At 38.4% G+C, this 14,723-nt stretch overlaps 1 protein-coding gene across 1 annotated transcript in view; it reads right to left on the bottom strand.

The window, feature by feature from the left end:
* brinp1 (bone morphogenetic protein/retinoic acid inducible neural-specific 1) overlaps positions 1 to 14,723 on the bottom strand; it is a 103,921-nt gene that overhangs the window by 55,156 nt on the left and 34,042 nt on the right. Inside the window, exon 3 of the mRNA XM_069710713.1 lies at positions 633 to 823. Within this exon, the coding sequence (XP_069566814.1) occupies positions 633 to 823 (191 nt within the window). The remainder of the gene's footprint in view (positions 1 to 632; positions 824 to 14,723) is intronic.

Raw genomic sequence — 14,723 nt, 5'->3', positions numbered from 1 at the left:
CAAGTCCACGGAATTTACTTTGTGGTCACTTTAAGCTCACACGACTTCTGATTTGGAAGAAGGTCGTTTTGGTTTGTGAACATTTCTTCTGTGTGCTTCGGCCTGCCCTCTTGTGATGTCGCTGCAGTTTGGTGTTTCAACACCCTGGAGAGCAGGCTGGCCCCAAACTGCTTCACTGAGCTGATCTGACATTGTTGCAAGCAAGCAGATGAATAATCCAGGATGGCTTGCTGTTGGATGTTCACAGTATAATCATATGGGGGCATTGAATTGGGATATTTATTTGTACAAATAAAAAGAGAACTATTTAATTATTAATATTTGAAAAGAATCCATCTTGTTTCGTATCTATTAGCTGGTGCAGATAATTCAAATCCACTTTTACTTTGTGGTATATTAATCAAGTTTCATTAATTAAATTCACATTCCTAATCCAGAATCCAGAATTACTCGTTCCGTGTTTCTATATAGATACTATAGATACAGGTGTAACTTGTCGTCAAACTCTGGTCCTGAAAGAAGTCTGTCCAACCCTACCTATAAAGTATTTTATTGACGTGAAGTGAACCACAAATACATGAGTAAAAAGCCTGTTAATCAAGCATGGAAGTGGGTAAGTGAACCTCTCTTACCTCCCAGGGTGGCTGAGATGAGAATGTGGGTTCCATATTTCTTAATGATAGTGTCAATGAACTGCTGAGTCGTGGGTCTGCGGCCCAGCAAGCGTACGCTGCGCTGGAACTCAGGCATGAGTGGCACGGGGTTGCGGATGAGGTCCCTTCTCTCGATCGCAGTGTTCCTCACCTTCCAACGTGCAAATTCCCTGATAAATCACAGGGGGGAAAAAACACCAAAATCACTAAGCATATTCCACCGAAATAGTGTTAATTACAATGCGGTAACATTAATTATCAACACTCTGGCAAACGTATACACATTAGGTGGTGTCACATGAAGAAGGAGACTTTAAAAAAAAAAGAAGAGTATTTTAGCTATTTGTAAAGCAGACCAGAGTTCAGATCTTATTCAAGTTATTTTTGCAGAGCGGAGAACAATAGCACACATTTTTAATGAGTCCTGTGTTGAAGATGCTTTGAATTCAGATGTGCTCATTTGTTCAGTTTGACACAACTACACAAAAATCACCGGTTTGTAATTTGACCAGCATCCTGTGGTGTTCATCTTAGATCGGTTATGTTTTCAAGGAAATTGCTCGAGGAAATTTTGTCTGTATTGTTCGCTCTGACTTGATTCTCAATAAAGAAAAAAAGAAAAAAACCAACATGGCATTCATTGTATTAACAAACAGAACCACTGGCTACGCCGCGCCTGGTCTTGTTGTTTTTGACTGCGGTTAACGATGTATTTCGCAGGGTAAAAATGTTAAAACAATCCTGACAGAATATGTGTGTGGATGTTCACGATGTTTGCTTCGGTATCCACAGAGACACAAATATTTCCACAGGCAGACATTACAGGCAGCTCTGTTACTCTGAGGGTTAGGGGAAAACCAAATAACCCTGCCCCGAGGATAGAAAAAAAGAAAAAAAAAGAACCAGGTTTTCTTCGGCTGTCTGAAATGCTAAAGAACACAGACTATTATAGAGTCAGTGGTTAATGCTCTGCATATTCAGGAGCTGAGAGTCAGTGATTCGGCATTCATGTCAGCGGGTTTCCTTGTGTGATGAAATTGTCGGTGCAAAGAGTTGAATACAAATGTAGATTTAGTTTTTCTTATAAAACAAATGGTTCGTACATTTAATTCAGCCTATTTTGGTTTCCTGGGAAATAGACAGCCGCAAAGAATTTCTCATGTATTGGTTCCCTCTAACAGAGACAACAGTTATTTTCAACGTCATCATCATCCATTCTCTAAATCAAAGCAATGTTTTCATTTCCAGATGGATTCAAACAGCATCACACATACAGTACATGTACGTGCATGTTAATCTGTCATCATCGTTGTATGTATGGTACATATGCTCACACATATATACATACAATCCAGATGGCGTGTGTAAAGACAGCTTTACAGGGTCTATACTCAGTGTTCAGATTTGTCTTTTTTGGGGTGAAGGAAAATGCAATTTCCTAATTATTGACTGATAGTTTTAAAAGCACTTCCTAGGAATTAGATTTATATTGAATTTTGATACATTTAATGAATCGGATTTAATATATGAATGATGAGCCCAATTATAGTGAGTGTGGGACCTAAAGTGCAATAAAAGCTCCAGTGGATCGAGCCTAAATGAAAAGCTTCTTTGTTTCATTAATTTAACCTTGAAAGCTTCTTTGGTATCACAAATGCATTGACATTTTTTTTTTTTTTTAATGTAAAAATCAACCAATGAAAAGTTAATAGATAATAAATGAAAATACACGCACTCGTCCAAACATCGGAATAAAAATCCAATTTTTTTCACATTTTAGTGTTTCTTTCAGCTTTTCTGCTGCGATTTAAGTTGACTAAAATATGTTTAAATCAGTCTTGAAGAAGTAATATGAAGTTGGCAAAAATATGCCAACTTCATATTATAACAATAGAATAGAGCCTGAAAATGATTAATAAAATGAGCCAGTAAAAATTCTGCAACTTACAAATGAAGTTTTGTTTGTTATCAAAATTTGACCTGAACATACACAATTATACGTTGTATTTGTACTACAATATTTTTGAAGCATTGTACAAAGCAATTTCTGAGAGAAAGTCAGTCCTTTGCTCACCCTAACACTGCTAGGTGTCTACACTCGGACTATACAACACATGAAGAAATACACGGGAGGTAAAAAGAGGGAATGTTGTGGCCACATTGAGCTGGTGATAACACAACATATTGTTAATGTTCAATCCATTTTCTACGAAACCAAACCGCTGTATTATGACTCAAAAAAAGTGCATTTGTTGATTTTAATACTGTGAATCAAAGTCACAGCCGAGAGCTGGGTAACAACTTCATCTGTTCCTTCCTGAATAGGTGGGTCCCCTCAAATTGATCGGTCACTTAGTTTGAATTTTCTGACACACAGTCAGCGATGTGTCGGCCCGGCTGAGCACGGCTTGACGGCAGCAAATTTTAATGCTCTATTCAGCACTCTATATTAGCATTTAAAGTTCAATTCCCCCGGCTGCCAGTGGACTGTTAACGTACTCGCACTTTATAACGTAGCAGACATTTCAAAGGTAATATCTTGACAACTCCCTGAGAGGGGAGGTCATTCTACACATTCAGTGGGCTAAAACCAAAGTAAGAAGAGAGCATACGGTATTAGAGCGGGGGAATACTTTCAACACACGTGTCAGAAAGTCCGCGGTGCTTTTTCTTTTCCTCGTGTAATCACATCTAACATCGAGTTACGTCCCTCGACCAGTAAAGTCAATAAATACTTTGTGGCAGATTTGCAGAAGTCTTCCTTTTGAGAACTTCGCAATTCCTCAACGCTGCAGAGACACAAGTGCTCATCTGGCAGGACAGGGCTCACCACTCGCACGAGTACGTGCTGAGTCAGCTCCCACTGCTGCGCCGTGACTTTAGCTTCGTAGGAGGTACACGTTGCTGTGATTTCTGAAATCTGGAGCGAACATTCAGAGCCGAGGGGAACAGCGAGATACTCACAGATACCAAAATGTCTCTGTTGTCACCGTCTGCCCCGACGCTCCCTTTGTATCCGTCTCTGCTTCTTTCTTCCCTCTCTTAGAAAATCTTTTCATTGTCACATAACGTGTCTCATGGCTCGGTCACTTCCAATTATTATAAAAAACTTTATATGGCAGCCATATGTACTCGGGCCCTTCTGCCCTAGATTAGACATGCCAGCAGATGGAACCTGTGACATGATTCAGTGCTTTACTTCTCAGCTCCAAGACCGGTTTAACGACCTATCAAAGAAAGTTAAGAGGAGATAAATGGCATTGTGGCTGCATAGAAGGAAGCTAGGAGCATAGGTGATTATTGCTTTATGGTGTTTAAGTAACTCGTGTGGGGAGGTTGGGTGCATTATATTTGCCTGTTTGAAAGTCTCTGCAACCTTCAGAAAACACATGGACATTCATTTATTAATGCTTAGAATAAAGGAGACTGAGAGCCTCTTGTTTTTGTTGCAGACTGTCGTGGTGGAGCATTATACTGCATATGTAATGGGGCCTTTTGCATGGATTATGTGCAGCCATTGATCCGGCAAAAATTTATGGATTCTAATTTTGAACAAAAGTTTGCTTGATGATAGAGGATTTTTTTTTCTTTTGCTTTGAAGATTGAGCTAAAGTCAGTTAATCCCCCAATGCCCTCAATGAGGCCAACATTTCATCCGATTCCCCTCCAACGTTTGTCTCAGCTCAGTTTAGTCAAGTAAACATGAACAGTGGTTGCTAGGAAATACATTATTGTAATCACACAGAGCCAAGTCCCTCATCTCATATAGATGGAGAGGGATGAAAATGTTTTTCACTCCAGATCGTCTGTTCTAATGAATGCTCTGGTGGCTCCAACATGTCTGTGGCTGTTTCAGAGCTCAATCAAGAATAAGCCAGAAGAAACATAATGTTTGAAGCCCATCGATTATGCTGAAATGTAAGGTTTGTTTTAAAAACATCGACCTGTCAGTGTTCACTTGTCAAGGAGCGTATTTAAAATATAAACTTAGTGTGCATGAAAAGGAAACCCAAAGTCTTTCAAAGTCAACCCCTAAAAAAGGTTGTAAAAGTAGCTTTGATCTGTTTGGATTTCTTGCCTGAAATATTGATATGAACTGGGTGCAGGTTCTTGAATCTGTGATATAGTCTGTCCTTGTTAGAGCCAAATTACAGAGAATTCTCATGAATATGATTTTTTTTTTTTTTTTTTTTTTTTTTTTTTTTGGAGGATCGACTGGATGCAAAATGCAACGTACAACGGATCTGGCAGAATGAAAACAAATTAAAAATTTAACAGGAATGCATTAACACATTTATGCCAGTGTTCCAGTTTGATGTTTACAAGGGGTGTAACCATAGATTCATGCATTCATCAATGCATCAACTGTAAATTGTGCCAATTCAATTGCGTCAGCCTGCTAAGAAAAATAAACCGGACGAATAACTCAAGAGTTCAGCAACGATCAACCTTTGAACCAAACTTTTTCAAATGGCAGCTCACGCTGCGGTTCAGATTAAAACACTAAATATTTATAGTTTAATACATTTTTTGACACCATTTGGTTGCCATTTATTCTGCAATATCTGTCTTTTCTAGTTTCCACTTTTACAGGCAGGGTCAACTAAACGTTTCCTTCTGGTGTTGCTTCACATTAATCATCTGTAATGATTGCTGTAAAGGTTTCTAATACCAGAAAGGATGGGAATTCAAATTCATGTTAAATGATACATCATTTGTATTTAGTTTATAAAGTCCTCATAAAGCAGACGTGTTTGAACAACTATATACAACTATAAGCCATGTTGATGCTCCTTCAGCTGCAGCAGCAATCAGCTTCCTGTTCACCGGCAGCGTTGATTATTTTTATTTAACTGCAGTTGCCTCTTGAAAACGAACCTTTCTACTCTCTCTCTTGTTTTTCAGCCTCCATTTCACCTGTCGCTGCTTTTTAAACGGGATGAGAGGAGCACGTGGGATTGGTCATTACTGTAGCTCACCCCGACTCCACCTGCTGATTCTGCGTTCCTCCAACTAATAATGTATTCAGCATGTCTTCTACATTGTGCCCTGCAGCGCCTGCTTGGCGTCAGCACCTGTGGTCACCAAAATGGCAAAGATTTGCTGCTCAGGCCTCTTTGTGTTTGCACCTGGAGATTTGTGCTTGTGTTTGCATCTGTGCCCCGTTTTAAAAAAGACAGAGCCTTTTGAATGTTTACAGTAACAGTGATAGCAACTCTTGGAAGGCATTATAGACATCCGAATACCTTTTTATGTCAAGTTTTTTTTTTTTGTAATACTTTATAATTACTTTGACAGTATTTAACTTTACACATTTTGTACAACTTAAAAAGTGTGATGAATATAATGGTGCTCCCTGAAACCGTAATGGATAGAAAGTGTGAATATGTCTCGTCATAACACCTTCCAGGCAGCATGTTGTCCGCTTCAATTACAGTTGGGCTTTATTGACATCCGGTGAATACTCCCTAAAGCTGTGACAGGGGCAGGGAACGACCATCATCCAGTATGTCACTGCGGGCACTTATTTGATCCTGATGCAGCAGCTCAGATTAAAAAAAAAAAAAAAAAAAAACACAACCTTGAGAGAGCATGACAGACATTCAAAGTGGAAGTGTGGCAGCATAGACGAAAAGAGAGGCACAGAAAATCTCCAATTAATTGAGTGAGAAACTGTTTTGGCAGGATTCAGAGAGAACTTGCTCTTGGATGCTTCAGAAATGACATCAGAAAACAATCGAGGAAAAAAAAAAGAAGCGGGTTTGTCAGTGAATTACAGAACTTGTCGTACTTAGCTTCTTGTTTCACTCTGCCCTCCTCTAATACTGCATCAAAGTCTTTACACTCAAATGCAACACTTATTCAGATATGTTTTTCAGTCACATCTTGACCTGTCAGTATGTGGTAGAAATCACATTTCCGTCTGTACGCCGATCAGAAGCAGGGCCTGTGCCATTTTCTCTTCACTTCAAGCAAAACAACACAAACCATTCAAAGCAAATAAAACCTTATATCTTGCTATAAAGGTGTTAATGCTGTCAAAACACCCGGACTTGATTTGAAGCCAGCAAGATGTTGTCATGAAGAGCAACACGGTCGCACTCAACATTTTACAACGGCGATTTAAAGAATGCACCTGCTTCAGAAAAAAATAACACAACAACAAAATCAAGACAAAATAAATCTTGGATGTTTTTTGTTTTTTAACATTTGAGTACTTTGTAGGTTATTGTGTGCTTCTTCTTGAGTGACTGCAAATGCGCAGCACCAAATTAGGTCAATGCTAATAAATCTGTACAACTAAACGTACAATAGTTATTAATAGATTTTATTCAAGTGTAAAATGTGGCTTTCACTTTGACCCTCAATGTGTTAGTTACAAAACAAATCATATTTAGTAAAACAATGTCCTCTATACAGTCATATTGTTTTATCTCGTGTTTGGCACTGCAAACATGTAATAACAAAATTTGACAGCATATTTTTGGAACAGTGAAAGTTAACTTTACTGAGCGGAATTGTTATTTTAAACTTTATAAAAGAGGAAATTTAATTGAAATAGAATTGAATCTCATGATAGCAGTTTGGGAATTTCTTAAAGGTGAAATGTTCCCTTTGTACTTTCACTTTCAGAAGAATCCAGTGTTGTGATAATCTCAACAGTAAGACTCAGATGAGAGGGCGCGGAGAATCAAATCTCCTGTACATCTGTACATCATGTGCATTAGTGAAGCTCATAATGAGAAGTTTTACATAGACTACATCAGAGAGGTGATGATTCAACTCTCTTGTAATCTCTGCTGCTTCAGCTTGTGGTTAACGTTGTACTAAATTTCATCATAATTCAGTATTAGCTGTATTACAGCTATAACAGACAAATGTCATTTGCTATAATGAAAAGTACCTTCATGATCTTTGCAAATGTAATATTTGAACTGCTTTGATGCTGTAACAAAACAGCAACAATTGTTGAATACAGAGAAGTCAAATCTGAGTGCGTTTGCTGTTTCCAGACATTGTCAAAGAATAAGATTTAGATGAAAGAAGATTTCAGCATTTTTAGCCGTTTTAACTGTTAGAATGATGGCAGAAATCATTTTTAAGTGTTATTTAATTGTGGTAAACCGTAAAATACAATATATGAATGTGTGAGACAAAGATTTTGTTGGTTTTGATTAAATATAGATAAGTGAAATTCATAAAAGTAATGAAATGTTTAATATAGAGTTACATTATTTTGTAAACCCTGCTGTTGCACTGCCTCTGCCACGATATCCCCCCGAAAGCCTCCGCAGCCTTAGAGATGACTGTATGTGGCAATTTCTTCAGCCTACTTCACATTTGCTCTGGACTCATCCAGTTCTTCACGCCATGGTTCATGTTTCATATCTGGTGACTCATTCAGTTTGGCTATTCTTGTCTACATTCCCATGATACAGAGAATTAAAAGAAATGACTAAATGAAGGAAGAACCTCATGTTTGCACGCTGGATGGTAGCCCTTCACTGTACTGTATAAATGTGCCTTTGGATGAATCTAAATTTGGATGAATTTGAATGAATCCCATAGGCTAACGAAAGTGAGTCCATCAGATGAATCAGTAAACTGAAAGCCCAAATAAAAATTATATATATATATATATTTGTTTAATTTAGCTGAAGAATGTGTGTCCCCCTTTAAAATTTCAGTTGTATTCTTTGTGCCTCTAAAATGCGGCACTTCATGGTGTGTGTGTGTGTGTGTGTGTGTGTGTGTGTGTGTGTGTGTGTGTGTGTGTGTGTGTGTGTGTGTGTGTGTGTGTGTTCGTGGGCCACTGATGTGGTTTTGTCGACGTGTCTGCTCCTCCTGATGTGACAAGGAGCCGACTGTTTTCAAGCTTTGATAAAGGATGAACCTTTCATTTTCAGTCATTTGTTCCACTACTTGTTTGTTCGGGATGACTTGACAATCGCCGGTTGGGAAGGATACGGCAACATCATTTAAGTAAGTCATTTGTATTGTCACATAATAAAATACTCCTGAGGGTTACAGTCCACTTCCAACAGCCAATCAAAGCAGAGACTCTAACGGCTGTCTGTCAAATGCCCGACCTCAAAGCTGGCGCTGTTTGATGACTGGGACACAAGCAAACTCACTGTTTTGTGAGATAAATAGAGTTTCTGCACTTGTAAAGCTATTTTAATATAATACAGTGGCACTGAAACGGCGTGTATGCTAATGGGTTACCGCTCTGATTAGCATGAACATGATGATCCGTCTAAACAACCATTAAAAAAAAGGAACAACAAAGCTGTGATCTCTGTATCTGCTCTCAGTAAAAGGAGACCATGACGTGAACTGGTCATTTTTGTTTTCTGCAAAAGTGAGTGGAAGCGTCTTATCAGCTCTTGTGATGCATTTTGTCATTCCACCCTTTCTACTCTGGACAGAAAGATAAACACATACAAGTATGAAATAATGATTGATGGAAGTTTTTTTTTTTTTTTTTCTTGGAAATGATAAGGTTTTGGTTATACAATGTGAGACAAATGACTCAGGGTGTAATAATGCTATCTTATGAAAATTAATTAGCAAATTGGCTTACACATGGGGATTTTGCAATATAGCATCCTACATTATTTATGAATGCCCATTATACATTCCTGAGACATCACTGATTGAATCTTTGCCACTGTTCTTTATAGAGCCGTGCTTTGCTGACTGATAGCGGTGCACCATGAGGACCTCAACAGAAAACGCTGGCAGGCTGCTAGGAATGGGGGAGACTTTGATCCAATAATGGTAATTCCCCCATGAATGACTTTGTGCAGCGATTTTGTCTTCCCACTCAGTATTGACTTATTCCCTTTCATTCTGTACGCGGTGTTCCCACACAGAAACAGGGCAGCGTGATCTCATCCACTTGGATATAACAGCTTTCCAGAGATGTATGATAAATGTTATTACATCTAGACCACCATGCGGCCCAGTCAGATTTATGAATGTCCATATCTGTTGCATTTCGGAGGCTCACTTCTTTGGAGACTTGTCAAGGCTATGAACAAGAAGCCTCCATGATTTACATCTGGGAGCAACTTTTTCATTTGTCTAGTTCATGTGATTTACCAGCGCCTCACAGTAGGAGTCCATATTTTTTGGGTGTTGACCTCCGACAGGTTGTACTTCAGTCAGTTTCACCCAAGGTTGTTGCCACTTTAATGTCCATTTATCTGTCACCATAATTCATTTTTTTAGCCAAGTAGCTAGCTAGTTACGTCATTGTATTTAACCGTGGTGGCACCGGCAGGATTATATTTTATAGGAAGCACAAAAACTACCCGTCCCGTTGTAGAATACCTTTGACGTCAAGGTTTCCTCAAATGCACACACATGTTTCTGCGCTAAAGTTACCGCCACAACACAACCATTAAACTCTGATAATCCTATTTGTCATAATGTCAGTGAGTGAATGCAGCTACAAAAAACAAAACACTTGTCAGTTGTATTTTGTACTTCACAGTTCGAACAGGATCACAGCTACAAGGCGCCACTGTTTAACCCTATCGCCATTCTTACAAAGCTCTCATTGGTCAACCGCTTTTCGAACTGATGGAAACTCAGTGGAAACAACGACAGATTTAAATGAACTGCTGAACAGATCAGAGAAGTGGGCAAGAGATTCAGAGGTCTGGAACTGGCACAGCACATATTACAGCACAGTCACTCCCAACCAATATGATAAAAAACGGACTAATTCTACAAAGTAGTAGTACACAGTTCAATACATTATGGTTGAACAGTTTTATTTTCTGACAACTGAAGTGGCTAATATGTTATGTCTCTGTGATTTGGCTACAGCAGAATAGACCTCGTAAGTAAGGATATGAAATACACGTTCATGTTCCGTGGAGGGCAATAAGGACATTTTTTTTTCTTTGGGGAAGACCCCGTTTGTTCCTGTGCTGTCACAGTATTATGTAGCAGAATAAAAAGGAAAAAAAAAGAATTAAAGGGTGTGAGGGGGGCGCGGGTGGAGGGGGGGAGGGAGGATGATTACAGGGCAATGCTCTGTAATAAATCAAATAGGCAGATACAGTCGAAATCCTGTGTGAATTTATACCATTGAGAATTATTCAAAATACTATGAAATGGATCTTAATCTTATGCTCCAGTGCACATTGAAGAACTACCCAAAAAGAGGTGGGATATTAGCAGAGCTGTTTGTGATTTATTTTTTTATTTTATTTTCACTTCAATACCAAACACAGCAGAGGAAATAGTGGAGGAAATCGGGGGAGCTATTTTGAAACTCCGCTGTTCCGCCAGCACAGAGACCATTAAAATATGCAAGTGACTATTCCAAGCTAATGGGTTTAGATAAAATTAGGTATGTGTTTGACAGTAAATCACTTTAGACTCACTGTCAAAGTTCCCACACATCTGTCAAGATATTAAAAATACTGGGCACACTGTCTCACGGAGATAGTTGGGAATTTTTAATTGAATTCAGTTAGGTAACAATCCACAGTTCATAAATGCACTTGATAAATATGATCTAGTACAGAACTATAACACTATCACTGTCTGTTTGATAAACAGGTTATATTACTGTTACCAATCCTGCCAGAACAGTAAGGTATTTTGTCTGCTACCGAACTGCCTTAGTATTTGGCTAAAATGACATTTTCTCTCCCTTGAGCACGATTCTACGAGTTGCAACAACATATTTTCAGGATGTGACATCATGCAACATGCCTGCAGAGTCCATCTGTGTAAAATGGTGGCATTAGGCCGGTAATGACCAGATTGTTGTTGGTGCAGCAGAAAGGAAGGAAGAAAGGAAGGAAGGACGGACAGAGAGATGACTAGAGAGAATTAGTTGTGCAGGAAAAAGGATTATGCCAAGGTTACTGTGATGTACAAGGCTGTCTTCAATCTTACAGAGTGAGGGCTTAGTTTGTGTAGAATTTTTGTATTATTTCCTCAGCCAACTTTTGCATTGGATGTCAAAATTCAATTTCACACTCTCTTACTGTGTTGTTTTATTTACACGAAAACCAATAGCGAGCTGCGCACAGAAGAGGAGGAGGAAGGTGAAGAGAATAAAAAGAGACGCTGTTCCATTTTCTTTAAAAAAAAAAAAAATTGTGAATGATTTTTTTTTTTTCCAGAGCATGGAATAAAATGATGACCCAGTCAAATTACAAGGTCATGATTTTATTTAATTTTCTATCTGCAGAAAATGGACTGACTCCAAAGGGCATCCTCAACAGGCTCGAGTTAAAGCAAAGGGGAAATAAACACCATAAATCTAATTTACTTTGGGCCACAATGACACAGTTGATGCAATAAAGTATGCTCAGTGGCAACATAGCACACACTTAAATATGTTGGAAATCCATACTGAAACAGTGAAACTACCATTTTTTTCCCTTCAAATATTCAAGAACCTTATGTACCACGATACATAAAAAGATTCAGACTCCATATTCACATGTACGCATTGTAGTTATTAACTATTAATTAGAGCATATCAGCCAATGGAACGTGATTGCCTAAATGGGATATGATTGCTGGCATAATAGCTTTGTTAGTGCACTTTGTAATTGTGATGAGGCAATGAAATGAAAATGGATCTAATCAAAAACAATCTCTTAATTCGCTTTAATCTCAAGAATTTGATGGGACATGGTGCCGGAAGCAAATGCACGGGTGAGTTACACGAGCATGTGTTTGAATCTAATTAACTGTGTAATATGAGAAGTTCTGCTGATGAACTAGTCTGACTGTGTGGGCGGGGACTGAATGGGGATTATTATTAGCCGACACAACAAATAATGGCTTGAGAGACACAGACTTGCACTCAAATGAGAGCCAGAGTCATATGGAATATCACATAAAGCTGGATGATCACCTTGACTACACACAGGTAATTCAAAATGCCTTACCAATGAGCAGATTTCAAGTTTATTTTATTTATGTAAATCATAACACAAGCCCACTCATGGCCCTTTAAGACATCTTTCCAATATGAAATGTAAAAATAATTTGAATTGCTTTCAGAAAGCACAGTGCAGCTCTGAAGATCATTTCATCTATTTACATGTTTGGTCTTTCTGTATAGAGCTGATGAAACACTTCATCACACTTGGTGTCACCTCAAACAACGCTCTCCCACACATGTAATGAAAAAACCCACTAAGGTCAAGACCTTGATGCAGTAAAAAGAAACAAGTGCTGTTGATACTGCACTCGATGCAACTTATTGTATCCCATCCATTTGCTGCTGAACTCAATTTGCCCCATAATAACAGCCAGTCATGCCACAAATAAAACAGCATTATGTTGATGATTTCTGTGTGCTGAATTGGTTGTGTGTGTGTAATGGATAAAATAAGAAAAAGCTGTTTCAATTCAGTAACCCTTGTTGCCTTTGTCTCTACTAGAAACAAATTTAATACAACGACCTAACTTAATTCCTCTAAAAGACTGTATAAATAATAATACAATCTGAATATTTTTGTCTACATATTGTCTTGCAGTCAGATAAAAAGATGAGACTTTGTTTTGCCAACTTGTTAACAACTGCAACACAAACTGTGAAGAGCGCTAAGGAAAATAAGATGCTTGAGGCTACATTTCAGCACCTTGGACAGCAGCAGTTTTCTCAATAGAAGCAACGTTCATTGCAAGCTGTATTGGAAAGTAGCTCTCAAAAATAAAATAAAATAAAATAAATATGTATACATTCAAATGCGTATTATTTGTTTTATGTTGATGTGATTGCAAAAGTAGCTATTCAGGGAAATCATCCTTCATTTGTGAGCTTCTTTTTAAAGAGCTCAAGAATGAAGCTCAACATCTGATGTTAGCTAAATTGACAAATTATTCTGATTGGGAGATGTTCGGTTTGATAGCTCGTTTTGTCCAGAAAGCAAATATTTGAAATCAAATAATATCTCAAGAGACTGATTTCTCATAAGAGGTGCAGAATTAAGATCACCTGTTTGTGTCCTTTTTTTTTAGACACTTGACCCCCAGCTGGTGAGTACATTTCCACACTACTCTCTGGTGTTTTGAAATCCTACTTTAGCTGGCAGATATCATGTCACGAGCATGCACAAGTCACTGCCAATCTATAATATCACTGCTGCTTCACTGCTTCGAGTCTGAAAATGAGAAACATGTCATTACTTGTTAAGCCCGCTGGTCTCTGCTGTGCAAACCCCTAGAGATCACAACAACCTTCCCGAGGATATCAAGCCGGCGAAATCTGTGTCTTTGTTCTAAAACTCCCTTTGTACACACTTTTTACCCGAAAAACTTGATGTAGTAGATCTTTCTTTTAACCTGAATGACTTTGGCTTCGACTTATTATCACTGCCGAATATCTGCAGGTAATCATAAAGTCCTGGATATCAGAATATTAGGAGCACCATTTAATGTAATAGTTTACAGTGCAAAAAACCAAGATGGCAGTTTTTATCACAATTAATATGCAATTGGCTTTCCCTCCTGTGACAGACTAGATCTTTAAATAACTATGACTTCACAATTCTAAAACAAGTTACTTAGCACATAAATAAATACATGCAGTCAGTGGCGGCTGTGAATTCCCTGGATTACTAAATCATTTCAAACATATAACCTTTCTGAAGTCTCACGGCACGAGAGAACCTGCACTGCACTGCGTTTCTGACACGGCTAGGTTAACAAGGCCAACGTTTTCAGTGTTTTGCTGGAAGTGAACTGACTCAGATGTTCTGCGGGAGGTCGGAAATAAACCTTTTTCTGTTTCTGTGTAGGTCACACCAAACACCAAAACAATGCGCTGACTGCAGGACGGAGGGGTAGGAGAGGAGAGACGCCTCTGCTGAGGTGTTCAGAGGAGATGCTGTGCACAGTATGGAACATATTCAGAGGGTATGTATTTTTAGATATTGAAATACTGTGCTGTGAATTATCTCTCTTTAGTTTAAGTTTGCCCTTTGATTATTTCTATTGTTTTTAGCTATTGTACTTTTGAAATCATCTTAAAAGTCATTTTAACATACTACAAATGTATTTACTTGCAAAAGCAAACTTCCCAAT

This window comes from Brachyistius frenatus, unplaced genomic scaffold, assembly GCF_029030835.1.
Source record: "Brachyistius frenatus isolate BFR_SWC_R1_liver_20210118 unplaced genomic scaffold, ASM2903083v1 Contig_94, whole genome shotgun sequence".
Classification (NCBI taxonomy): Eukaryota; Metazoa; Chordata; class Actinopteri; family Embiotocidae; genus Brachyistius; species Brachyistius frenatus.
The sequence above is the reverse complement of the archived record's forward strand: the minus strand, read 5'-3'. Positions and strand labels throughout refer to the sequence as shown.